This window comes from Rhipicephalus microplus, chromosome 5 (genome assembly GCF_043290135.1).
Source record: "Rhipicephalus microplus isolate Deutch F79 chromosome 5, USDA_Rmic, whole genome shotgun sequence".
In the NCBI taxonomy this organism is placed as follows: Eukaryota; Metazoa; Arthropoda; class Arachnida; order Ixodida; family Ixodidae; genus Rhipicephalus; species Rhipicephalus microplus.
This window is the reverse complement of record NC_134704.1, coordinates 39206669-39234037: the sequence shown is the minus strand read 5'-3', so window position 1 is coordinate 39234037 and position 27369 is coordinate 39206669. Positions and strand designations below refer to the sequence as shown.

At 44.4% G+C, this 27369-nt stretch overlaps 1 protein-coding gene across 1 annotated transcript in view; it reads right to left on the bottom strand.

Annotated features, from left to right (window-relative positions):
- LOC119173908 (glutamate receptor ionotropic, kainate 2) overlaps positions 1-27369 on the bottom strand; it is a 124299-nt gene that overhangs the window by 54746 nt on the left and 42184 nt on the right. The window contains exons 2-5 of the mRNA XM_075895251.1: positions 19388-19537; positions 17622-17873; positions 11406-11638; positions 10274-10498 (exon numbers count right to left, since the gene is read on the bottom strand). Coding sequence (XP_075751366.1) covers positions 10274-10498; positions 11406-11638; positions 17622-17873; positions 19388-19537 — 860 coding nt within the window. The remainder of the gene's footprint in view (positions 1-10273; positions 10499-11405; positions 11639-17621; positions 17874-19387; positions 19538-27369) is intronic.

Genomic DNA, 27369 nt, shown 5'->3' with positions numbered 1-27369 from the left:
ATCAAGGACGTTACGACCAGCGACTTTCTGTGTTTAGATGAAGTGGTTAGCAATTTAGAGTACTCGGTACTCTACTATGGGAGAGCTGAAAGCCGTCCATGTACAGGGGGGAGGGGGAGGGTTAGAAATGTGGGTAACGGTTTAGAGTACCAGGTATTCTACTAAGGGAGAGCTTAAGCCGTCCCGTGAACCTCACATTTGACGAGGAGGCAGAGTTTTGGAACGTTTAATTACGATTCAACTAAGACACCCGGCTAACGTTTAACAACTTGCTCAACGCCCAGCCATGTTGAACTGGTAGCTGGGTTCACATAGGTGAGCATCGTTGCTCAAAAAGCAATTGCTACACATATCTAAGGAGCAACATCAAAGCATAAGCATTAGGTTGTGTGTTCTTTTACCAGACAACCCATAGATATGTAATTCTGAAGAAGTAGTTGTTATTTAGGCTGCGCTGGAAATGCAGCGCTGTGCACGAACAAAAAAAAAAAAAGCACCCTCTGCCGACGATATGGTCCTCGCTTCTTAGGGAGGCGTCTACTTCGGCGCACCGGTAGTACATGCACACAGCCTTACCCTTCCATATAATAAAATACATTCATGTCTCACAAATGCTGATTCTTTGCCAACGATCACGCTAAACAGTGCCACAATAGAGCAAAATATTGCTGTCATGTCTTGTGGGTACGAACCCATAACATGCCAGCAGTGATAAGGCATTAGAAGGAAATCTGTTCCAAGAAGCCTTCGCCGCATTTATCATGTCAGGACGGAAGCGGTATACAAGAACAGCATCACGGGTGGCCGTGGATGAGACCCGGACTCATGTAAAACGGCCATCGGTAATACGAACTCGTGTCATACGGACTCATGTAACCGGTAATACGGACTCATGTAATACGGCTATAGAGAAGGCTATTGTCGTTCGGCAACATTTACAGTGTGGCACGCAGATATTTGGCCAATGTTCTTTTTTTAACTGGGAAGATTCAATATTTCGCTCATTTCAGAGCCCAGCATTGTATATCAAGTCCGCCTCAGTGACACAGAGGTTACGCTGCTCGGCTTCTGATCAAAAAGTCGTGCGTTCGAGCCCTGCAGCGACGGTTGCACTTCAGAGGAAGCGAAATGCTTTAGAGGCCCGTGTACTACGCAGCGTGGTTTCAGTTCACGTTGAACTGCACCGGATGGTCTGAATTTCTGAGCCCTCCGCCATACAACGTGTCTCGTATCCATACCATGGTTTCCGCACGTGAAACCTCGCCAGCCATCACTGACGTTGCCTATACAGTCATCGATTCCTAATATATCCATCAGCTTTGGTCATTTGAAGTGAAAGAATGTAAGTCTGCGCGTTTTCACGTGGTAAAAGTGGCGGACAATGTTCGCTTTTATGCCGTTCGTCTACACAAATGAAGAATGGTTTCAGAAACTTGTCCCAAGACGTAGGTGGAGAATAAGGTAAATAAATTTTGACGAATGGAAAACACTTTGTCTTACGAGCTCTTCATGAAAACAATTTCATAAGCTCTGTAAGCCACAGCATTAAAAAAAATTGGTCGCATATCCACGGAGTGAATGATGGAGAGTGGGGTGAAGCATTCATCCGTCCATTCGTTCTTGCTTCCGTCTGTCCATGCGTCCGTCTGTGTGACCGTCCATGCATCCATCCGCCCACCCGTGCGTGCATCTGTTCGTGCGTCCGTACCTGCGTTCGTCCATGCATCCGCCCCTGCATCCATTCACGCGTCCATCCATGTATCTATCTGTGTGTCCGTTCGTCCACCTATTCAACACTCCAATTCCCACCATCTCACATCTTTTCATCCTATATTCCACATATAGATGCACCGCCATCCAGTGGACGTTTCAAGGACTAAACGAGAGGTGGCACACGCACACTTTCTTGCGGCTTGCGCTTCGTGTCTACTTCGCACCTTTAACCACCTCGAGTTCATGGTATATACTAGTTCACTGTATTCATGGCACTGCGGCCCAACGCTCACTAAACCTTTCTAAAACCAAGGAGGTTACGCCCAGCGAGTATAACGTGGACACCTTTTCCTGTCAGATAGTGCTCAATCTACTTGCCAATGGCTGCTAATGGGAAATGAGAGACAGGAGAATTCGGCTTTTACTGTCTTACGGCTTGCGCTTCGTATCTACTTCCCAACCTTTGACCACCTCGAGTTCATTCATGGTATATACTAGTTCATTGTATTCATCGCACTGCGGCTCAACGCTCGCTAAACCTTTCTGAAACTAAGGAGGTTACACCCAGCGAGTATAATGTAGGAACCCTTTCTTGTCAGATAGTGCTCAATGTACATGCTAATGGCTGCTAATGGGGATCGCAGCGGGCACGTTAGCTAAAAGCCAAATGCTCTTGTCTCTCACTCCCCATTAGCAGCCATTGCCATGTACATTGAGCCTATATTTTATTGTTCAACAATGCACAGAAGAAATCTCTCACCGGCACCACCTTGGAGGTCAAAATGTTATACTTGTTACATACTACAACAGCTACGAGGGACAAATTGGTGTCGCTATAAGGCGCTTCGTTCCTAAAAACTTCATTGTGAAGAGGCTTATAAAAAAAATGGATGGCTTTGCGTTTGCGTTGTGCAACGTGTCTCATATTCGGGAACCTTCAATTTAGGCTCCTACCTATTCTGTGCTTACTAATTTTGTCTAAGCTGTGATTATCTTGCTTCTTGTAGCAAATTATAAGCAATGACTTTAATCATTATTTTGCTGTTTCAGTTGAACACTTGTAGCAATATCCTCATGGTAATGCCACTCGGAGTTTATGTACAAGAATAGTCACTCAGTATATGTGGACACAAGCGCTGACACGCTCGAAGAACATTTGATTTCTGTCTTGCTATTTCTCGCATAGAAAAAGTTAGTTCCTCAAAGAGATACAGCGGGATTTAAGAAAAAAAGGGCTTACAGCCGGAAATCAACACTGTTAAAATGGCCGCGTAGGTTGGCGCGTTTTGCTGAGGCTATTTCGCGCTCCTACCACAACGAAAACATGTATGTGTATACAGACACGAACGCATACATAAACGCACACACGTTTGAACGCACGCACACAAGCACATAAGATCACACACACATGAACGCGCGCACGCACCACACGAAAGGATACAACTCATTTTTCGACCGACTTGGTGCTAAGCAGCGCCCGTTGAGTTGTTTTATATGATTTCATTTGTTACATATCGTGTTTCATTGCATCTTTTGTATCGTTATACCAAAGTATCATGATATAGCATTGAGTTCTTGTGTACATATATGCCAACATTGTCTTGTATATTAGAGCAAATGTCTTCACTGTAACGTAGTGATGTTAGTCGTGAAATATAGATGTGCCGAAGTGTATATGCCCTGTTACTGGAATGGTATGAAGCCTTTGTGTTCTGTACATGCTGTAAATAAATTTTTCTAAACGCACCACGCATATACGTACGCGCGCGCACACACACAAAACTAAGCGCAAAAACACACACACACGCACACACACACACATACACACACACACGCGCACACGCGCACACACACACATACACACACACACACGTCCGCACACACATGTGCAACACATGCATGCTTACGTACGCGTGCGAATGCGCGCACACAAAGGTGCGTACAAAGGCATGCATGCAAACGCCCACATTCAATTACATGCGCAAACACAAATGTATGCCGACGTTCAGAGACACATGTGTTCACAAACACTGCTCGCACAGATTTCCATCTTCATCAGCAAAGACAATATCAAAACGTCAGAGGAATCGCACCGGCAGTCGACGCACCGAGAGTCCAGCAAACTCGTTTCCGCGCTTTTCTTTTTCCATTTTTTTTTCTTCGTAACGTAGTTTCTTCACGTACAGCGACTGCGACACGGAACTCAATTACGGAATACTCGCGGGAGCGTCTGCGTATAATCTCGGCCTTTTCAGTGTCCTCGCTGCCAACGCCGCCGAGTGTCCTTAATTTCGGCTCGGATCATTACTCCCGCGTCCACTCCGACACGGTCAAAGTCGAGGGGCAGTGCGCACAAGTCGAGGACCAGCCGCGCTATGGCGCCGCGGCCTGCAATTTGAGGACGGTCGCGAGCATGGCCTCCCGTCGTGGTGTCGTGGCGTGTAACGCGGTGCGGCATTCATCACCGAAGATCTAGTAACCTCCCATGGGGAACAACTCTTCATGTACTGTTCAGCGGCGATCCCCGGAAGCGCGTTCCAGTTACTCAGGCTCCTCGCCTTCGTTGTTAAGTGAAGTGGAAGAAGTTAGGTGTCGTCGTCTTTCGAAGTAAACGAGCGAGCGAGTGAATGAGTGAGTAAATAAGTGAGTGAGTCAATGAATGAGTGAGTGATTACGTGGGTAGGTGAGTGCGTGGGAGAGTGAGTGAGAAGGTGAGTGAGTGAGTGGGTGAGTGAGTTGGAGAGTGGGTGGGTGGGTTGGTGCGTTAGTGCGCGAGTGAGTGAGTGAGTGAGTGAGCGAGTGAGCGAGTGTGTGAGTGATTACGTGATAGGTGAGTGCGTGGGAGAGGGAGTGAGAAGGTGAGTGAGGCAGTGCCTGAGTGGGTGAGTGTCGGAGAGTGGGTGGGTGAGTGGGTGCGTTAGTGCGCGAGTGAGTGAGTGAGTGAGTGTGTGTGTGAGTGAGTGAGTGTGTGTGTGAGTGAGTGATTCAGGTGTCTTCGAAGGTATAATAACAATGATTCTGGAAGCTTCACACTCCAAAACCATCTTGTTATTTCGAGAAATGCTGCAGTAGAGTGTTCTGGAAAATTTCATCATCTGATGTTCTTTAACGTGCACATAAATAAGCACACAGGCCTATAGCCTCTTCCTTCTATCCAAATGCGGCCGCCACGGTCAGGATGCCGCGACCTTCGGGTTTTCGAAATTTAGTGACCAACGAAAAAAAAGTTAGAGAGTGAGTGGGCTAGCTAGTTAGCTGGCAAGTGTATAAGGTGACTGACAAAAAAAAAAAAAAACATTTTCTACCGAATTGACACTTTCTCTCGCGTTTTTCATTCGGTTTGAATGAAATGCCACATTGCAAAAATACCCAATTTTAACATCCCAATGAAATGCCTCGTTCATATAACCACGATGCTGACAGCACTCGGTTCGAACAAACAAAGTAAATAAGCTAATGAAACTGTCTAATTCAAACTTTGTCCACGGAGCACAGAAAAATTTCTCGTAGACACGTTGAGCTTCACGAGTCCCAAAAGGGCGTATTTATGACGGGCGGTTCTCCTTTGCTCAACCGTAGATTGCGCAGAAGAACACAGTAGGCTCAACGTTATATTCCTTATGCACTTATGTCCTAGCCACTCTTCTTCTTTTATGACGTCATACATGAAGAGGTGCATAAATGCTCGGAACAAGAGCATACCGCACTGAGATCCGTGCGTCCTTGTCGTCATCATTGACCTTACCATATAGTTCACATCACTCTCCTATCGCGTCCCATCGCACAAGGTTTTTTCGCGTAGGCCCGTGTGCTGATATTTCGGCGGACGTTAAACAACACCAGGTGGTCGAAATTTCTGAAGTCCTCAACTACAGCGTTTCTCATAATCATAAGGTGGTTTTGGGAGAATAAACCCCACCTATCTATCTATCTATCTATCTATCTATCTATCTATCTATCTATCTATCTATCTATCTATCTATCTATCTATCTATCTATCTATCTATCTATCTATCTATCTATCTATCTATCTATCTATCTATCTATCTATCTATCTGTCTATCTATCTGTCTGTCTGTCTGTCTGTCTGTCTGTCTGTCTGTCCGTCTGTCTGTCTGTCTGTCTGTCTATCTATCTATCTATCTTTTTATCTATCTATCTATCTATCTATCTATCTATCTATTTATCTATCTATTTATCTATCTATTTATCTATCTATTTATCTATCTGTCTATCTATCTATCTATCTATCTATCTATCTATTTATCAATCTTTTTATCTATCTGTCTATCTTTTTATCTATCTGTCTATCTATCTATCTATCTTTTTATCTATCTGTCTATCTTTTTATCTATCTGTCTATCTTTTTATCTATCTGTCTATCTTTTTATCTATCTGTCTATCTTTTTATCTATCTGTCTATCTATCTATCTATCTATCTATCTATTTAGCTATCTATCTATTTATCTATCTTCTTATCTATCTATCTATTTATCTATCTCTTTATCTATCTGTCTATCTATCTATCTGTCTATCTATTTATCTATCTGTCTATCTATCTATCTGTCTATCTATTTATCTATCTTTTTATCTATCTGTCTATCTATTTATCTATCTTTTTATCTATCTGTCTATCTATCTATCTATCTCTTTATCTATCTATCTATCTTTTTATCTATCTATCTATCTATCTATCTATCTATCTATCTATCTATCTATCTATTTATCGATCTAAGGTGTTTTTCTGTGAAGTTTGCCTGCGCTGTGGCGTAGAAGGCATCGTGGCACCTGCCAACATCGCTAATTGAAAAACGCGCTTCCAATTACGCTCAAGTATAACTGATGCAGACATACGTGCGTCATAGACGCTCATCATATTTGGCCGTCCTGAATAAAATACGGTCGTGTATGTAAACCAAGGCTTCGGCTGTGAGGCTTCTATCTCGCTGGCAATCAGACATCGTGTTACGTTCAATCATATTATTCACTCCTTCCATTCTCTCTCTCTTGCGCGTCACATCGCAATCAACGTAAGCATAGACCCACTGCAAACATCAACTGGAGTTCACGGCTGACCAGAACGAGCACCAGATGTAGGCGTGTATAGAAAGTAGAGCGCGTATAGAAAGTATAAAAGATTAAAGAAAAAAAAACACTCTAGTATATACAGAGAAGGGAGATCCGTCTGAATAATTAGGCGCTAAAGAGAAGCCAGATCCCGTTTTACGACCATTTTACGAGGACCGACACGGCGGGCAGCTGACAACGCTATCCTGCAATATGTTGGCGCTAATATATCGCTCACTCCCTTCAGCCATGCTTTTTCTTTTCTATAGCGTACTTGAGTCTCTCTATACTATTGCCCGGATATCTCGTCTAAGTACGCCCTCCACACCACGCCTTTATGGGCCTGTTCTCTTCTCTATATAGTGCAATAACTGCAGACTTTTCTCGATGCGTCGTTTGCGTTATTGGCTTGGCTATGTATTTCATTTTGGGGTTAGGTGACCCTAGCAGCTTGAAAAAGCGCACGCACGCACGCACGCACGCACACACACGCACACACACACACACACACACACACACACACACACACACATCTGCTCTTTTATGCATACACTTAACTTGAAGGCAACAGCCGTTTAATTATTTTTCCCTCACTTGATGTACTGATCCTACCCCACCCAACTCCGAAAGTTTTTTTTTTTATTCACCTAACGTGGTTTTGTATTGCCTTAAAGATCCGAGGCATTGCGAGATCGCTGTACCTCACCTGTTTTTGCAACGCCTCCGTGATCGGCCCACCTTTCACCAAGTGACCATGTCACGTGATAACGTCGTCATGCGATGTCATGTTGACCCCGCGAATTTTGACCATCTCCGACGGCTTGATGACATCATTTGGTGACATCATATAGTGGAGTCGTCCCATGATGATTTTCTTACGTCGCTCGGGTTGACGCCAGCTGTCAGTTATTGGCGTTTGATGGGGCGTCAAAGCTTTTCAGGTTAAACATGCATAAGAACCCAACATGTGTAGGAAGTCAGTCTCAGCGTGTGTATGAAGTGAGCAGGTGTAGGAAAGAGTATCGAAACATGCTAGCATCAACCATCATCCTACGTTGCGATGACCACGCTCTTTCGGGAGCCCACAACACTGCCAGTGCGCTATGTGCCTATACAAAAGATGGGCCCTGTGCGAAGCCGCTGGGGACGAGGTCGTCGTTAGTTGCCCTATCACCTAATTCTTTATTAGATGCTGAGTAGCTCTTTGACGCACGTGTGTAACACAGTATGTACGTGCGTCCGTACGAACGCGCTGCAACGGGTTCCCCTCGCCGCAGGCTTTGAAGCGGTGCCAAGTAGGTCACGCCGCAGCTGCGCGTTGACTTCACGCTCCCCTCACATGCTTCCTTCACAGGTGCATGCTGACGTCACACTCTTTCGTTCTCGCAGCAGGCTCGCCGCAGCGCCCACAGCTGTCGACTCCTCCACCCGCTCGCGACACACTTCTCTCTCGCTTTACCCTCTCTACCACCCGCAAAGCTCAACCACACGTCGAGTCGAAACAATCTTTCGGCTCATTTATCTGCGATGAAACTTACATGAAATCAAACCCGCCTCCCGCGTTACTGCGTTTAAAAAAACACACTTACTCGAGTAAAGGCTACACTAGGTTTCGCTTCAAAACGTTGTTCCAGCACCCGCATCGACGTCCGTTGCAACCGGATCGATGCGGTGCGTACCGCTACTGCTTCCAATCCTATCACGGTTCCCTTATGGGGGATGGCGTATAATTTTTAGCACTGACTCACGAAGGAAATGCCACATCTGCCCTCAAGTATCCTTCACTCAGCGTCATCTCATAAAGTTTCTGAGTGTGTCCGGATTGCGCCCGCATTTAATTTCTTTCGCAAGAGCCCTTAGTGACGAGTCTTTTTAGGGGCGAAGCTCCTTATGGCGTGGCTTGAGCGTCCCTCGTAGTACGTAACCACCAGTGGCACATACCCGAAATAGGTATAACATTTGACCTCCAAGGTGGTGCCGGTGAGAGATTTCTTCTGTGCGTTGTTTAACAATAAAAATAGTGCTCAATGTACATGCCAATGGCTGCTAATGGGGAATAAGAGACAGGAGCATTCGGCTTTTAGTCAACGCGCACGCTGCGATCCCCATTAGCAGCCATTGGCATGTACATTGAGCACTATCGGACAAGAAAGGGTTGCTACATTATACTCGCTGGGTGTAGCCTCCTTAGTTTTAAAAAGGTTTAGCGAGCGTTGAGCCGCAGGGCCATGAATACAATGAACTAGTATATACCATGAATGAATTCGAGGTGGTTAAAGGGGGGAAGCAGATACGAAGCGCAAGCCGTAAGAAATTAAAAGCTGAATCCTCCTGTCTCTCATTTCACATTAGCAGCCACTGGCATGTACATTGAGCAGTATCTGACAGGAAAAGGTTGGTACGTTATACTCGCTGGGCGTAACCTCCTTGGTTTTAGAAAGGTTTAGCGAGCATTGGGCCGCAGTGCCATGAATACAGTGAACTAGTGTATACCATGAACTCAAGGTGGTTGAAGGTGGGAAGTAGACCCGAAGCGCAAGCCGTAAGAAAGTGTGCGTGTGCCACCTCTCGTTTAGTCCTTGGAATGTCCACTGAATGGCGATGCTTCTATACGGGGAATATATGATAAAAATATGCGAGATGGTGGGACTTGGAGTGTTGACTAGATGGACGAATGGACACACAGACAGATGCATGGATGGACGCATGAACGGACGCAGGGGCGGATGCATGAACGAACGCAGGGACGGGCGCACGAACAGACGCATGGACGGTCACACAGACGGACGCATGGATGGACGAATGCTTCGCCCCACTCTCCATCATTCACTCCGTGGATATGCTGCCATTTTTTTTCACCTGTTTAAAGAAAAATTTATGGACCTTTTGAATTGCGGTTTATGGCGTGGCTGCCCCGTTTCTTTTTAGTCAAACGCTAAAACGTAAAACTGTAAATCTTTAATTTCAAAGGCCATCTTTTGATGTTTGAGGGGACCCCCCCCCCCCCCCCATTCAGCCCGTCAGTGTCTACATAAAGCCGTGGTTGCGCAGCAAATATGATAGCTGTTGACTGTCGAGCTTTGTAATAACAACTATAGCTCAGAAACTGAGGCTAACTAGAAAATAGTTTGACGAAATAAACAAATTCCCATCGGCGACATCATAGCAACGAAGCCTAATATAAATGGATGTTGTTGGCCATTTTAATATCGCTCGGTATTGAATGACGGGTGATTTTTGAACATTGCACGTGGTTGCAGTGGCGGGTAAGGGAACTCTGGTCTGAATTGTAATTGAAGTATGCTTTTGTTCTACGAATGCTTCGTCTTACTTTTAGAAGGTGATGATTCATGTGAGGTGCGAAATGAGGGGTCAAAGGTAATAACTTTCCTTCTCTATCTTAACCGTCGCCAGTTGTGCTGTTGCGTGGGCATCGCTGCACAAAACAGGCCATTTATGCCTCTTATGATTTGCGCCTTCTGGCATGACTTACGGACAGCTTGAGGGGAAACTTGACGTGGTCATCGTCGTCTCCCTCGTAGTCTTCTTCTTTCTCTTGTTCACCTGGCGCAGCTACGGTAGGCGCGTTCGCCGCCTCGAGTGCGTCGATCTTCTTGTCAAGCATGGCAGCCACCGGATCATCCACGTCCACTATCCTAAGCGACGTGACCTTAGCCTTGCTGTAAATGAAGTCATTCAGGTCGGCCATGTGGAAGTCCTGCGCAAAGATTTGTAAAATTACCGTTCCTTTTACATGCATGAGAAACCACCTTCTTAGCTTAGCTTGTAAGCAGTCACGCTGCCAAGGTGAAAGAAGCTGGTTGAAGTAATGTTTGTTTTGTGAGTTACAAGGAGGTACATGATAGCACAAACTTGGACAAAAAAGAATCGAGAAAAATCCAGGAGAAAGCAGAAAGGTCAGACACGGGCCTCTAGCATTTCGACTCCATGAAAACTCGACCGCCACAGCAGGAATTGAACCCTTCACCTTCGGGAACCGAAACCACTCTACTATCGAGGCGGACGCCTTTTTTGTGTCAACGAATTTTCTCCAATTAGTGCAGACGAGGTTTGAATGGCGTGACATGACCTCGCAATCGGTGCGCTGGTGGATTCCCGTAGAGATTTTTATGAATACCCTAGAGGGAACTCCAGCGCTAGTAACTGTAGGAGCTCTATAGCACGGCGTTTCAGCGAGCATGTGAATGAGGGATAACGCACAAATTATCTTCGTTCTTACCTTCGTTCTTTCGGCTTCATTTGACATCGCGTGGTTTGAAGCTGCTTTGTCGCGAGACGACAACCGGCGAAGGTTTAGTCGTTGCACTTTAACGCTTTAACCTTTTAGGCTTACTAATTCAAATCGTGTGAAAAAGTTCGAAATGGTTTGTTCTTATATTCAAAACAAAACCAAAACACAACAACACGCAAAGCCACAAGTGCCTCCGAGTCCCGCTGGTGCTAAGACTAGGCAAATTTGTGTACTACCCATCATTCCCACGGTCGCTGAAGGTTCACAGCGCCAGAGTCCTATCTAGCTCATTTCAGGAATCTCTATGTGGATTCCTGTCAGCGCGCATTTTTGGAGGCCATGTATGTTATAGGTTCGTTTATGAAGGACTCACCAGCGAGCGAAACAGGTAGCTGTACTCATCGTTGAGCATCTCGATCTGCATTGCCTGCATGAGGAATGGTTCGGTGTCCTCCTCCTCAATGGCGACGAATATGTGCGTGTGGCCGTCCTCCCGGACCCGCTTGAGCACATCGCGGAACGAGTCCGTCGAGTTGCGCGCGTAGTGGTCCGCATCGATGTCGGCCTCCCGCAGCTCCTCGAGAAGGCCCTTCATCTCGGCTACCTCTGCGAGGAGGAGAGAAGGAGGCATTCATACTAACACTTGTGATGCGGGCGTAACAGAAAAGCTCGAAGAGAGCCTTGATTGAGAGTTGATTGGCTCATTATTTGACTGATTGGCTGATTTGTTGACTGATTGATTGATTCATTCATTCTTTCAACATACACAGGAAGTGGAGAGAAACATGAAAGAATGGACAGATAGGAACGTTAGACAAAATATGTGTCCGGTTTGCTGCTCTGTACGAGTGGCCCTGGATGAGTTGGAGATGGTTAAGAAGGTAAACATTACAAAACCCGAACCCCCCCCCCCCCCCCAAAAAAAAAATATCAAGAGACCTCGCTTTATCAGGAAAAGGGGGGAAAGTAAGCATTCCGTCCATGTGCCGGAGGTGATTTCTTTCTTTCTTTCTTTCTTTCTTTCTTTCTTTCTTTCTTTCTTTCTTTCTTTCTTTCTTTCTTTCTTTCTTTCTTTCTTTCTTTCTTTCTTTCTTTCTTTGGCATTGTACAATACCCCTCCTAACTGCTTCCTTCCGCCATATCGGGGAACAGGACATTAATCAACGCACATGGCAGGGCAACACTTCAGTTGCTACTGGCTAGATTAACAGTCGCTCGGCGACGTACGGGTGACGATAAAATTTGGCAACGCGGAATCACAGGTCAACTTGATACAAGATTAGTTTGGAATATCTGTAACGGCTGATTGCTTAGAAGCCCACTCAATTCAATTATTGAAAAACTACGCTCGGCCCTAGCGGCTTTTTAACGTACGTCACCACCACCGAAATTGGAGAGTTATGATATCATTGTATAAAAAGAGAGTGAACACACGAGGAAGGGAAGCACAAGCAGTTTGAGTACTTCGGATTTACGAACAGTATCGTCGAGCTCTCTTTGACGAGAAATAGTAGCAATGTTCCTGCTGATTTGTGAGATTGCAGAGCATGACGTCATCGACAATATGCATCCCAGAATATTTTCTAATGCTCTGGCTGTTTAACAGCGTCGGAATTATTTACCTGGTCTTTAGTAAAACGTACTAGAATGTACCTGAAACATCGTCTTTTTGCATGTCACGACCACCGAAATGTGGCCTGTGTGGTCCCGAAAGCCGAACCCTTGACCTTTTGCTCATCACGAATTCGTCGTGAGCACAGTGCAACCACACCTGAATGCTGAATGACAAAGTTGCTGGGGTCGAAATGCGTTCATTGCCGCGGAGTAGGGTGGAGGGGTTCTTGGTTTTGTTGGTCGTTACATGCCATTATGCTTATGAAGTACGCAACGACCTCGGTTGTGTGGCCACGTGGCAGATCAACTGAAAACTGTCTTTCTGCCGTAAACGCTAACAAAAATGGTAGCTCAGTGTGGCGTAGTCATAAGAAAGATTGCGTAAATATCAATTCGGCAATGAGGTTACGACGTTGGAAGGCAATTTCGGTTGACCATGCCTCTTTAGCAGCCCGTTCAGAAAAACAAGCTTACGTAATTTTGCAAATCTCGGCTTGAGTCAATATGACAGCCCGAAAGGAGGCTTAGGTAACGCGTGCTGTTCTTTTCTCTACACCCGCTTACTTTACTTCTTTGTACCATTTCGTTGAATTCTATGAGCATGTATTACTCCAGGCTGGAGCAAGCTGAATACAGCAGCCTTCTTGCCCTGTGTTTCGTTTCTGGAGGCCTTACTTCTTCACCGGTACACATTTCAGGTGCAGCACAGCAATTAGGAAGTACCTGTTGTGTGATGTTCTCAACGTTTTTCTTCCTAAGTTCTCATTTGAAATAAGTATGAAGGGTCAGGGGCGTCAGTATAATTTTTTTTCGGGGAGAGGGGTGGGGAAGAGGTACACTTTTTATTTCTGAAGGAGAGAGCACCTCCTCGAAATGTTAAATTTTCGCTCGGTATGCTATTATCCACCCCCCCCCCCCAAAAAAAAAAGAAACATCGGAAGGGGGGTTACGGGGCTTGTGCACCCTTCGCCACGCCACCATGGTGCGTAATTATTTCGCTAAATGAAATGATTGCCCCCCCCCCCCACTCCCAATAAAGAAAACTAGTAACTTTCAATTAAAACAAGACAAAGGTGGTCAGCAGTGAGACTGAATACAAGTCCTAGAATAAAACCTAGAAGAACACATAAGAAAAGCTGCAGAAGGAAGTGAAGTTCATATTGTAGCTCATGTAAGATAAGACGTGCTAATATATACCGGCACAACAAAGGCAGGGCTACCAAAGGGACGCAATTCTTGCGCAATTCGTGCCTGCAGTTACGAAGAAGTTTCAAGGCACAATACTTTCAAACAAGCCGAACTACGTAACTTTTTACCACGCCACAGCATTTACTGTTCGAAAACGGCTGTTATGCGCTGGAAGAATCAGTAATAACAGTAATTTTGTTCTTTCGACTTCGAAAAAAAAGTATTAAGTTAGTCAAAGGTTGTTCATATTAACAAAGCAAAATCTGAGGTACCCTTTTTAGTTTTCTTCAACTATTTTCACGATGGCAACATTCACCACCAGACTACTCTCTGCGTGTTTGTGCATGTACTACGTGGGCGCGCGGGTGCGTTGTCTGTTTGTGAGTGCTGTATGCCGGATACGGTGATCGAATTTCTATGAAGGCAAAATGTTTCACGAAATACACGCAATACTCCGCAATACATGGAGGCCCGTGTATTTAGCGTAGTCAGTGCGCGTTTAAGAACATCGGATGGCCGGAATTTCAATAGCCCTCCACTACTGCGTTCCTCAAAATCACATCGTGGGTTTGGCACTCAAAACTCAAGGCATTATTATTATTATTATTATTATTATTATTATTATTATTATTATTATTATTATTATTATTATTATTATTATTATTATTATTATTATTATTATTATTATTATTATTATTATTATTATTATTATTATTATTATTATTATTATTATTATTATTATTATTATTGATATCTTATGGCAGCAAAATACGCCCTTCCGTTTGCAAAGTAGTCTTTCGAGTGTTTTCTTTTTATTAGTTGCCGCAGCCAACGCTTCAAAGCAAAAAATGGGTAGCGTTTCTATTTTTTTGTGCTCACGAAGCAATACCGACGGCCTTTGAATGTTTTCATTTTTTTCCGAAGCAACACAAACAGAGAGAAATCATAGTTTGCATTGTTAATTAGTAACACACTCTTCTAGTCACATGTATCTCTCGTTTTCGTTCACTCCTTGAACTCCACACCTGTCGGCCTTTGTTTTGCGAAAGCTGTGTGTAAGGTGCCATAAAATGCCCGGAGGCTGCTGTGAGATTGTCTTGACGAACTCTTCAGTAGAGAGCGGTTGTTTCAGGTGTGTTAAATTTATGAGGTGTGAACACTGTCCTTGCGAACACGATTGGATTGTTGCAGCTGGATAAGTAATGTGTCTGTTCTCTGATGTGTAAATGTCGCGCTGTTTTACGCATATTGACATGTTCACGATGCAAACTACAATGTAAAAGAAAACATGTAGCCGCAGCTACACCTGTCCAATAGTCTCTCCTTAAGCACAAATAATAATAAATAGGATACCAGTAAGAGATTACCTGCGACAGACTAAATGTGTCAGCTAGTTCAAGACTATCGAACTTCAAAGATACCCCTGCACCCCATCAACAAAATAAAGATTAAGCTCCTCTCTAACGACAGCCACAAATGCAAAAAAAAGAGAAAGAAAGACATCGGTCAAGAGCACCAATATGTTCGAATTCTCTGGTCACGCCATCTCGCGCGCGAGTTATCGTCCGTGCACTTGCGTAACACATGCTTGGCTTAAAAAGAGGCCTGAAATAGCGTTGCTCAAGTTGAAAACGCCCTAAGCAGCTTTTCAATCGAGTCTTGTCGCTACAGACGAACGGGCCATAGAAGAATGGAAAACTTTTGGGGGCAAAGCACTCGAATTGCCATCCGCAGAGTTGTGCCAACCGCTTGGACGCACTGCTCTTGGGCGCAAGTTCGCAATGAATGCGGCATGCCAATGTGAACTTTTTGCGCAAGAATCGCAATACGGCCACCTGCTGGCATTTTTACTGTTGCCTTTTTTTTTTCGCTGAAGCATCTGCAGGTGCTTAAAATTCAATTTTAGAGTATTATGTACCTACAACTATAACGCTATTGCAAGGAACGCTGAAATGTTGAACATGGGGTTATTTTGACCACCTGTAATTTTTATATTGCACCTAAACATGAGCGTTTCACGGGGCTCGATGTTTTTATTCGGCCTTGGTCGAAGGACAACTTCCGCGAATTGGAGTCGAACTCGCGTCTTCAAGCTTAGCGGAGCAGGACCTTAGTCGATAAGCCACACCACAGTGTCAAAGTGGTTGGTATGCTAAATAAGGTGCATGCTGAGAGGAAGAGGAAGAAGAATGAGAGGCGAGGGTTGGTATTAGGACTCTGAAAGCAATTTGTTGTCCATGATAGTTCTAATCTGGATTGTACAGTGGTGGTCAGCCTAAACAGGAAATGTGATACTTTGGCGACTTTCCGTTACTATTGATAAATTGCATCTATGAGTTCAAAACAAAAAGAGAAACACCAGTAAAAACGCTTCTGCATCGAAACATGAAAAAAAATTAATTTATGTGAACGAAGAAATAAATGTCAACCGAAAACAACGAGTGTGAGATCAACGTCTGTGGGGCCACATCTGATGCTACGAGTTCACTGTATAGTATGCAAATGACGAAATTTTAGTGGTGAAGCTGGTCTTAATCGATCTTTTTGTATCCGGGATACGTGGTAATGCATGTGGGTATCATAAACGGGTGTGCGCCACCCACATTGGCGAATGCCCGCAACTCACCATTGATTCATTACATATGAAGGTAACAGTTGGTCCAGCAAGCGGGTATGTGCCGCAGAAATCGGCGTTGCCTGTCAAGAAACTATCGTCATCATAAACACGATTGTGCCACAGAAAATGAGTGAATTCCACCGCACACAACTTCCGTTAAAAAAGAAAATGGCGACAGCTAACACAAGAAATGTGGGGCGCGTTAATATAGCCAAACCACACTCAAGAGACACTTCGTGGTTATAAAAAGAGGTGGCTATACTACCACCTCGAAGCTGAATAAAGTGTCGAAGAGCAGGAATACAAGGCCTCTGAAAGAATTCTAAAACGAATGTGTTCACCTGACGAAGGGAACGCAATCAGCTTCGCTCTTACATCGGTGTTTACAAAACAGAGCTGGTTGATCTTTTTTTTTTTTTTTGAAAGAGCGCCCTTCGGGCTTTTCATTGGCGATTTAAAGCACCAGCAGATTGTGGCCTCATAGCTACCCTAATGGAGGCACAACTAATAAATTCTTATCTTTCACCTGTACGATTTATGACGTAGTACAGCAGCTGCATGTAGTAGATAATCTTGCAGCATATATGTCAGTGCACTCGAAAAAAAAATGTACACACTGATCATTCTGATGTGCGTTACATACTCTCCGTATTGTTTTTTAACTCATCTTATAGATAACCCGCTATGTTTCACCAATTATCTGCAATTTCTCTTCATTTCATTCATTATGACCCTCAGGTCCAGTCACTAGACAATACTCTTCCTAAATTGTGCATGCAATACCTATTTCGAAACTGGCAATTGGCACTTGATATCTATAATTAATTAATTAGCGTTCCTAAGAATTAAACAATAAAGAAAGTATCGGGATAAATCATTTCATGCTTAGCGAATCTCCTGTCCAGAATAAAACAAACAACGTCCAAAACTATTCGGTATATATTCTGATATTTACCAACTAGCCCATCAATGAATTCTTTTTGAAAAAATTGGCTATGACATTGTGGAGCTGCTCCTAATGGTCAATGGCCGCGATGCGTGCGAGAAGGTAATTGCATTTGCGTCAGGAACATGGGGAAAAATGATTGATAGAAGTACGCTGCGTTGAGTGAAACAACGGAAATCAGGGCTCTACGAACGCATGTGGAAGAGCGCGCCTATCGCTCGTACCTTCGTCCTCCTCGTAAACGATGGCCACCGAGCGCCACTGCCAGTGGCTCATCAGGGCCACGTAGGCCTCTGCCAGCACGGCGGGGTCCGGGAACAGGTTCAGGGAGTCGTCGTACGCCTCCTGAGCCGGGTCCCAGCGGGTCTCCAGGTGCGGCACGTTCAGGCTGTTGCACACGTCACTCACGTGCTCACCGCTCACCGACGACATGGGACCGAACACGGCTCCCACACCCCGCAGCAGGAGCCGACACGCTGTTGAATAAAAGGACGCCCAACTTCGATTACTCAACGCTCAGAATTAGTTAGATAAACATACTAAATGATAATGACACTAATGGACGACCATGCATTCGTTTGCAAACCTTACTTGTTCTGTGTGTACTACTCAGTGTAACGTGGGTTATTAGCATAGATTGTATTTTTGAAAGAAATATACTTTCTTAATGCGCAGGGAACGTTTTTACAAGGAAGATAGAGCCGAGAGATAGGACAGAATGCATCTCTCGGCTCTATCTACCTTCTGAAAACGTTCCCTGTGCACTAAGAAAGTATATTTTTCTCAAAAATGCAATACCAACCAGCCCAAGTAGCCACTCTTTTGCAGCATAAATTGGCCCACAAAGGGCGGACTGGGCAGGGTGGGGGGATGGGGGCTCTAATGATTTAAATGGTGTGTCAAGTCTGCCTGATTCCTTTGCTCAAAGATACATATCTCGTTATTGTTTACGCCACAGGGTTATGATCATACAGGTTTTTTCACGAAATTGACGGACGAGAACCAATTATATTGTCACGGATTTGAAGAGTTGTGTGCTCACCATTCTGACTCTCACAAAGCACAAAGCCAAAAGCAGGCTGCTGTGAGAATCACGCCAGTGCATAATTTTCATTTCGTTTATGCGTGCATATTCCGAAGCTTGGCCTATTTCGGACTCAACCATTCGTCGGGGCAGGTGGGGGAGTGCGCTGCGGTGAAGCACTGCCCTAAACCCTGCACGCACCTATGCTTGTTAGTTTAATATCCTATCACGTCTGATTAGCTTCTGTTAGGTTTTAATGGGTTAGGCTAGGAACAAGAGCGCCCAAAATTCGAATGCCCTCCGCCTTACCTTTTGCCTGCCCCGCCACGGTGGTCTAGTGGCTAAGGTACTCGGCTGCTGACCCGCAGGTCACGGGTTCAAATTCCGGCTGCGGCGGCTGCATTTCCGATGGAGGCGGAAATGTTGTAGGCCCGTGTGCTCAGATTTGGGTGCACGTTAAAGAACCCCAGGTGGTCGAAATTTCCGGAGCCCTCCAGTACGGCGTCTCTCATAATCATATGGTGGTTTTGGTACGTTAAACCAAACATATCAATCAATCAATTACTCTTTGCCTACGCCTCGAGCCTTCGCCAGGCGTTGGCTGTGGGGCGCCGTGAAATACTGCCATGGACTCGGGCTATTTCGGGAACCGTGAGTGGGCCTGTACATGCGCAGCCACAGCACTCCCGATGCATAAGTACTCACATTACTTGTGCATTTGTCCATCTTTCTAAAAACCCAAACGAATGCACCAGAATTTTATATGCGCAATGTGCTTGCGCATTTTCCTTTTCTCAACAGATATAAATGTGTACGTCCATTGCGAACCCACAATGTCGGAAATCACCTGAATGTTAGTGCATAATTCTGCCAAGGAAATTATGTATATTATATAAAATGTACAAACGTAAATTTAAATTAGCGCTTAATCTATAGTACAAGCCAACGCAAAGCGTGCGTACTCACTGTCCCTGACCGCTTCGTAGCTGTCGTCTTCCGGAAGTAGCTCAACGAGAGGAAGCAAGTCGGGCTCCATGTTGATTGTCGAGTCCTCATTGACGACATCTACTGCTGCTTGGAACAAGAGTGCGTCCTCCTTGGTCTCAAAGAGACCTCCTGTCACGTGGGAAAAAATATAAGAAATAAAATTGGCAGATCTTACGTACAGTGAGAAAGGGTGGTATGCGACGCATGAATGAGAAATGTTCGCATGTCACTTTAAAATCAGCACAACGTTACGAGGTGGAAGTAAATGATGGCGTGCATGACTTCCATGTCATGGTTATTATGTTTGGATGTGTAGTTTACCTTCGTCATCTATTCACTTCACGTGACACCAAACTTAGTATATGTGGAGCTAGCGATACGACCGCGAGCATGCTATGAGCGTGCTAAGTTGTCATGTTCCTACATGACATGCGTGTCAGGATTATCAAGTTTCCACCAGTCATATATTTTCATCATTCATTTGCGTAACGTAACACCAAATTTGGTGTATGTGGCGCTAGCTAAATGGCCGTGCGCGCATCATGAAGGGCCCAATATACTCCAATGTAGCGTTGACGCGCGCGCACGCTGGGCACAGCTAACGTATACGTTAGCAGAACACGAGCACTCTATAGTCTGATTCCAGGTGCCACCGGCGTCCGTCGGCGTGGCCCGACGACAACCGGCGCAAAATGCGACATACTATATTTCGCGCCGATGTGTTACCCAGGCAACACTGCGTGTTACTCTTTTCGTGACGGAGGGACGCCGGACGCGCTGAAACGTGCATGCGTCAAAGCAACGCAGTGCTGCGCGCGCCTGCGAGTATATGGCAAGACCGGCGCCTGGCGTGGTAACGCCGGCGTGACACGACGAAATGAACGCTTGCGAGCACGCGCACCGCGTCACGTCGAAATGTATTGGTGACTTGACTGTGGCATGTAGTCATGTTCTCACATGACACGCATCTCATGATGATCATGTTTGCATCAGTCACATACCTTCGTCATCCATTGACGTCACGTTATAACAAATTTGGCATATGTGAAACTAGCGAAATGGCCGCGAGCACATCATGTGTGGGGAATGTAGTCATGTTGTTACATGACACGCATGTCGTGATTATCATGTATGGATGTGTCACTTACCTATGCCATCCGTTGGCGTCGCGTAATACCGAGTTTGGTACATGTGAAGCTAGCGATATGGCCGCGAGCGCATCATGAGCGTAGCATGTAGTCATGTTGTTACATGACACGTATCTCATGTTTATCATGTTTGCACCAGTATTAAACCTTCGTCCTCCGTCCATGTCCCGTAATACCAAATTTTGTATAAGTGAAGCTAGCGAAACGGCTGCCAGCGCATCATGAGCGTGGAATGTATTCATGTTGTTATATGACACGCATCTGAAGATTATTATGTTTGCACCAGTCACTTACCTTCGTCATTCATTCACGTACCGTATTACCAAATTTCATATATGTGACGCTAGCGAAACAGCCACGAGCGCATTATGAGCTTGGCATGTAGTAATGTTGTTTCATGACATGCATGTCATGATTTTCATGTTAGGGCCTTTCGCTTGTGCTCGCCATACATTCATGTCATATCATACCTGTTTTGCAACATGTCATGTGAACGAAACAACCACAAGAGCTGCAGGACCATGAAACTTAAATGATGACATTCATGAAATCCATGTGATGATTTTTATGTTATGGCTAATCAGATATGTTCTTCATACAGGCATGTTATGCAATACCAAGTTTGGTATCGATACGATTATCGAAACGGCCAGTAGAGCTAAAAGTCGTAGGTGGCAAGATAGATAGATAGACAGACAGACTGACAGATAGATAGATAGATAGATAGATAGATAGATAGATAGATAGATAGATAGATAGATAGATAGATAGATAGATAGATAGATAGATAGATAGATAGATAGATAGATACGCTCAAAGTCGCCGAAGTTCACTACGAAATGCCTCGCATTTAAAATAGTTTGATAAGCAATCCGGGAGCTCTCTTTACGTTGTCTTTTGGTATTTACTTATTTATCTATTTATTTATTTATTTATTTTTCAATTTTTTCATGCCCGGCGTCACCAAAACTGCACTGATTGGTCGAGCTAGTGGCGTCAGTGTGCTCCTACGAATTTGATATGATGCCTAGAGTCTTACGTTTCGGCGCCAGTGCCGGAACGTTAGGTCACACGTTCACATTCAGGTAATGATAAAATGTGCTGACGTAGAGTGTAAAAGCACCTCCATAAAAGATCGCATTGCCACAACAGGAATGGCTGATCCCAGACAATACAATGATTGAGAGTTTATTACTTTTTTTCAAAAGTATTTATACAAGTACATCTGTAACCAGCACATCTTTGGTGGCCATGTTTGTTGATCAGCTCTGGCTAATCTTGTATGATGACGCTGCCATCAATGATTTCATTGCATGATGATGGATGGTAGCGCAGACAACGAACACGGACAAGAGAAGGCACATAGACACAACACAGCGCTAACTTTCAACAACAATTTATTACACGCAGATCTCCGTGGTGTATGCGATCCACCACGCCAACGTCGCACGTGCGTAGCTCTAAAAACCATCAAATATAACCAACGCGCGTGTTCCAATACTTTACAATTTTATATTTTTCAATCTTTTTCTACTTTTTCTTTCTTCCTTTTATCCCATGTTACCACAAACCCTATCGCGAATACATGTAATCAAGTTCCTTATCTGTCAACACCACTGATGGGCTGCTCACACACGTGTCACCTAGCTCTGCAATTCTGCCGGCCTCCAATACCAACCGCGTCATCTCATGCCTACTTCTATTGATTATAACCGTTTCCTTGAATTTCGGTGTGCAATTACATCTCTGGCAATGCAGGGAAAGAAAACCATCAGGAACAACACTATTTACTTTGTTATTGTGCTCGCGCAAGCGATCGTTTATGCATCTACTGGTCTGACCGATATAACACTTTCCACAAGTAAGTGGAATGAGGTATACAACACACATGATGCACTCCACAAATAGGTTTCTATGTTTCTTTTGGCATACATTTGATTTTCCCTTGTCTGGTCTTGTGCTTCTGCAAAGACTCACCAACTTATTGGGTGCCGAGAAAACTACGTTAGTGCCACATTTTTCCGCAATCTTTTTTATCCTGTGAGAAACCTTATGCATGTATGGAATTACGGCAAAACTTTCCTTTCTTGAGCTCACCCTATCCATCCCTTCACATCTTTTCTCCAGCACTTTTCTGTGCAATCCTTCAGCAACGGACACGACGAGGCTCTTGGGGTACCCGGCATTGCTTAGCCTCGAGACCTGTTGTCTGAAGCTTTCATTCATGAGGCACCGGCAGGACTTCTTTAGTGCCTCACTCAAGCACATCTTCGCAATGCCTCGTTTTACCAGTTTAGTATGCGCTGAGTGAAACTGTAGTAAAGGCTTACTTGCTCTGGGCTCGTAACACCAGCATGTCTTTTCATCTGAGAATTGAAAGTTAATGTCAAGAAATCTGAGCCTTCCGTCACATGGCATTTCAAAAGTCACTTCAAGTGGGTTAAGCCCCTCACGAAAAACGCTACACACGCTACTACATTGAGTAGCAAAATCTGCAGTTCTGTCATTGATAAACACTAAAAAGTCATCGACGTACCTAAATACGTGCACAACATTGTATTCATTTAGGCGTCCTGATAGCCTCCTGTCCATTTCAGCCAAAAACAAATTACTTAAAACTGGTGCTAAGCACGAGCCAATGCATACTCCTTGTTTTTGCAGATACAGGGTACCATTGTTTTCAATAAACGTTGACGACAAGTAAAACCTAAGTAATTCTAAGAAATTGTCGACGGACGTACCTGCTTGTGAGCTAAATCTAACGGCACCGTACTCATCGATGCATTCGCCAACACTTGTTAATACTGCTGATTGTGGCAGAGAATAGTACAGATCTTTTATGTCAGCCGAAAACGCTTTTAACCCTATGTTTTTTCGTTCCCTGACGAAACTTATCACCTGTTCCGAATTTTTTGTCAGGAAGGGGTCATTTATGTCAAGCAAGTTTAATGTTCTTTGCAGATACACAGCTACAGCTTTTTGCCACGTGTCCTTCTCCGACACTATCACTCTGAACGGTACTCCTTCCTTATGCGTTTTAGCACTAAAGAACACATCCAGACTGTCATTTTTACTTTTTCTGATACCGCTAAGCACACCTTCTAGATTCATCCTCTTACAAAGTTCTATTGCTTTTCCCCTCACTTTTTCAATCGAAATACTTTTCTTTTCGCTGAACACTGCCGTAATAGCACTTTTAGCCTTTTCTTTAAATTCATCATGCGAGAAAACCGCAAACCCTCCTTCTTTATCGACTGGAAGTACACTCAGAGCATGCTGTGTCAAGTAAGTTTCCACGCGTTTGAGAGGCAAACTGCGGCTTGGAGGCCTACACAATTTTAAAGCGTCCACACCTTCGTTGATGATCCTGGTGGCTTGATCCTCGGGAACCCGCTTCGACACTTGACGTACAATTGATACGAGTTCCGGCTTGTTCTTTTGAGGTTGCACGGCAAACTTTGGCCCAAGTCCCAATACTTCTACCGGACTTTGTACTAGAAGTATTGGGACTTGGGCCAAAGTTTGCCGTGCAACCTCAAAAGAACAAGCCGGAACTCGTATCAATTGTACGTCAAGTGTCGAAGCGGGTTCCCGAGGATCAAGCCACCAGGATCATCAACGAAGGTGTGGACGCTTTAAAATTGTGTAGGCCTCCAAGCCGCAGTTTGCCTCTCAAACGCGTGGAAACTTACTTGACACAGCATGCTCTGAGTGTACTTCCAGTCGATAAAGAAGGAGGGTTTGCGGTTTTCTCGCATGATGAATTTAAAGAAAAGGCTAAAAGTGCTATTACGGCAGTGTTCAGCGAAAAGAAAAGTATTTCGATTGAAAAAGTGAGGGGAAAAGCAATAGAACTTTGTAAGAGGATGAATCTAGAAGGTGTGCTTAGCGGTATCAGAAAAAGTAAAAATGACAGTCTGGATGTGTTCTTTAGTGCTAAAACGCATAAGGAAGGAGTACCGTTCAGAGTGATAGTGTCGGAGAAGGACACGTGGCAAAAAGCTGTAGCTGTGTATCTGCAAAGAACATTAAACTTGCTTGACATAAATGACCCCTTCCTGACAAAAAATTCGGAACAGGTGATAAGTTTCGTCAGGGAACGAAAAAACATAGGGTTAAAAGCGTTTTCGGCTGACATAAAAGATCTGTACTATTCTCTGCCACAATCAGCAGTATTAACAAGTGTTGGCGAATGCATCGATGAGTACGGTGCCGTTAGATTTAGCTCACAAGCAGGTACGTCCGTCGACAATTTCTTAGAATTACTTAGGTTTTACTTGTCGTCAACGTTTATTGAAAACAATGGTACCCTGTATCTGCAAAAACAAGGAGTATGCATTGGCTCGTGCTTAGCACCAGTTTTAAGTAATTTGTTTTTGGCTGAAATGGACAGGAGGCTATCAGGACGCCTAAATGAATACAATGTTGTGCACGTATTTAGGTACGTCGATGACTTTTTAGTGTTTATCAATGACAGAACTGCAGATTTTGCTACTCAATGTAGTAGCGTGTGTAGCGTTTTTCGTGAGGGGCTTAACCCACTTGAAGTGACTTTTGAAATGCCATGTGACGGAAGGCTCAGATTTCTTGACATTAACTTTCAATTCTCAGATGAAAAGACATGCTGGTGTTACGAGCCCAGAGCAAGTAAGCCTTTACTACAGTTTCACTCAGCGCATACTAAACTGGTAAAACGAGGCATTGCGAAGATGTGCTTGAGTGAGGCACTAAAGAAGTCCTGCCGGTGCCTCATGAATGAAAGCTTCAGACAACAGGTCTCGAGGCTAAGCAATGCCGGGTACCCCAAGAGCCTCGTCGTGTCCGTTGCTGAAGGATTGCACAGAAAAGTGCTGGAGAAAAGATGTGAAGGGATGGATAGGGTGAGCTCAAGAAAGGAAAGTTTTGCCGTAATTCCATACATGCATAAGGTTTCTCACAGGATAAAAAAGATTGCGGAAAAATGTGGCACTAACGTAGTTTTCTCGGCACCCAATAAGTTGGTGAGTCTTTGCAGAAGCACAAGACCAGACAAGGGAAAATCAAATGTATGCCAAAAGAAACATAGAAACCTATTTGTGGAGTGCATCATGTGTGTTGTATACCTCATTCCACTTACTTGTGGAAAGTGTTATATCGGTCAGACCAGTAGATGCATAAACGATCGCTTGCGCGAGCACAATAACAAAGTAAATAGTGTTGTTCCTGATGGTTTTCTTTCCCTGCATTGCCAGAGATGTAATTGCACACCGAAATTCAAGGAAACGGTTATAATCAATAGAAGTAGGCATGAGATGACGCGGTTGGTATTGGAGGCCGGCAGAATTGCAGAGCTAGGTGACACGTGTGTGAGCAGCCCATCAGTGGTGTTGACAGATAAGGAACTTGATTACATGTATTCGCGATAGGGTTTGTGGTAACATGGGATAAAAGGAAGAAAGAAAAAGTAGAAAAAGATTGAAAAATATAAAATTGTAAAGTATTGGAACACGCGCGTTGGTTATATTTGATGGTTTTTAGAGCTACGCACGTGCGACGTTGGCGTGGTGGATCGCATACACCACGGAGATCTGCGTGTAATAAATTGTTGTTGAAAGTTAGCGCTGTGTTGTGTCTATGTGCCTTCTCTTGTCCGTGTTCGTTGTCTGCGCTACCATCCATCATCATGCAACCATACCAACAAGCCCAAATCGCCACCCTCATTGACTTCATTGCATACGTTAGCGGCTCGCCAACACTGTAGTGTGCTGCCATATGAGTGGCCCGCGGGATGGCTTTAGGCTCTCCCATAGTCGAGTACTAAGTACTCGAAATCGTTGGCCACTTCTTCTAAACAATTTAGAAGTCCCTGCATAATGCAGATGTCACTTACTGTTTAACATTACTTCGCTAATAATGCGGTATACCAAATACAGATGTTTACATCGCAAATATTCTGGACGTTGAATTATCAACGAATAATGGCATTCTTGTTACACTCGTAATCCTCAATCCAGAAAATGCTCCAACTAACAGCGCCTCACCATTAGATCCGACTGGCGCTTCACAGTTCGACAGCGCCAAAAACAAGTATTTCTAATTTCGAAGTATTTTCTAAATCTCCAGAGTGAAAATTCGATTGCCTGTAATCCCACGCCATAACGCACCTTCGGTGCCCTAAAACCATGGTGCACAACATCTACGTCCTATTGGCGATTAATAGTTTCACAGCGAAATTCCTAACACGAACAGGCTGCTCCACTGGTGATTATCTCTCGTTTGTTTGATGCCGATTTCGACTCGACGCTCAAAAGACTAGAAGCCTGCTCGCCTCTGTGCAAGCGTTCTTTCGGTGTGCTCTAATGACGGCTAAGCGACGCCTTAGAGGGCGCTGAGGTCGTGCGAACATTTCATTAGATGCAGAGAATTCAGGGATTTCCTGTCGTTAACCAGGATGAGGCTAGACTGTGCATCGTGTCAGCCCAGTGAAGTAAGTCTTCCATTGTTCCTAACTTTTGCGTGTAACGCTTGAATTAGGTTTATTTCAGTGTTTTGACATGTTTCAGAATTTGTGCTTTGTGAGTTTTCCACCAGCATCTGAAACGGTCATTTTTTTTTTTCTGGAAGCCATGAAAGGTAATAGCCGTCAGTCTAGGCTAGCTAAACCAGCAATGCTCCGGCATACATCCATTCGTAAATCAATGCAGCAGTGATGTTTCCCGTTTCTTACAATACGAGTTCAAAAAATTGCACTCCGAAACTGTACAAAGATACCAACTTCACTCGATTTCATAAAAGTTATTAGGACCCATCGAAAAGTCAGACACGTTAAAATAT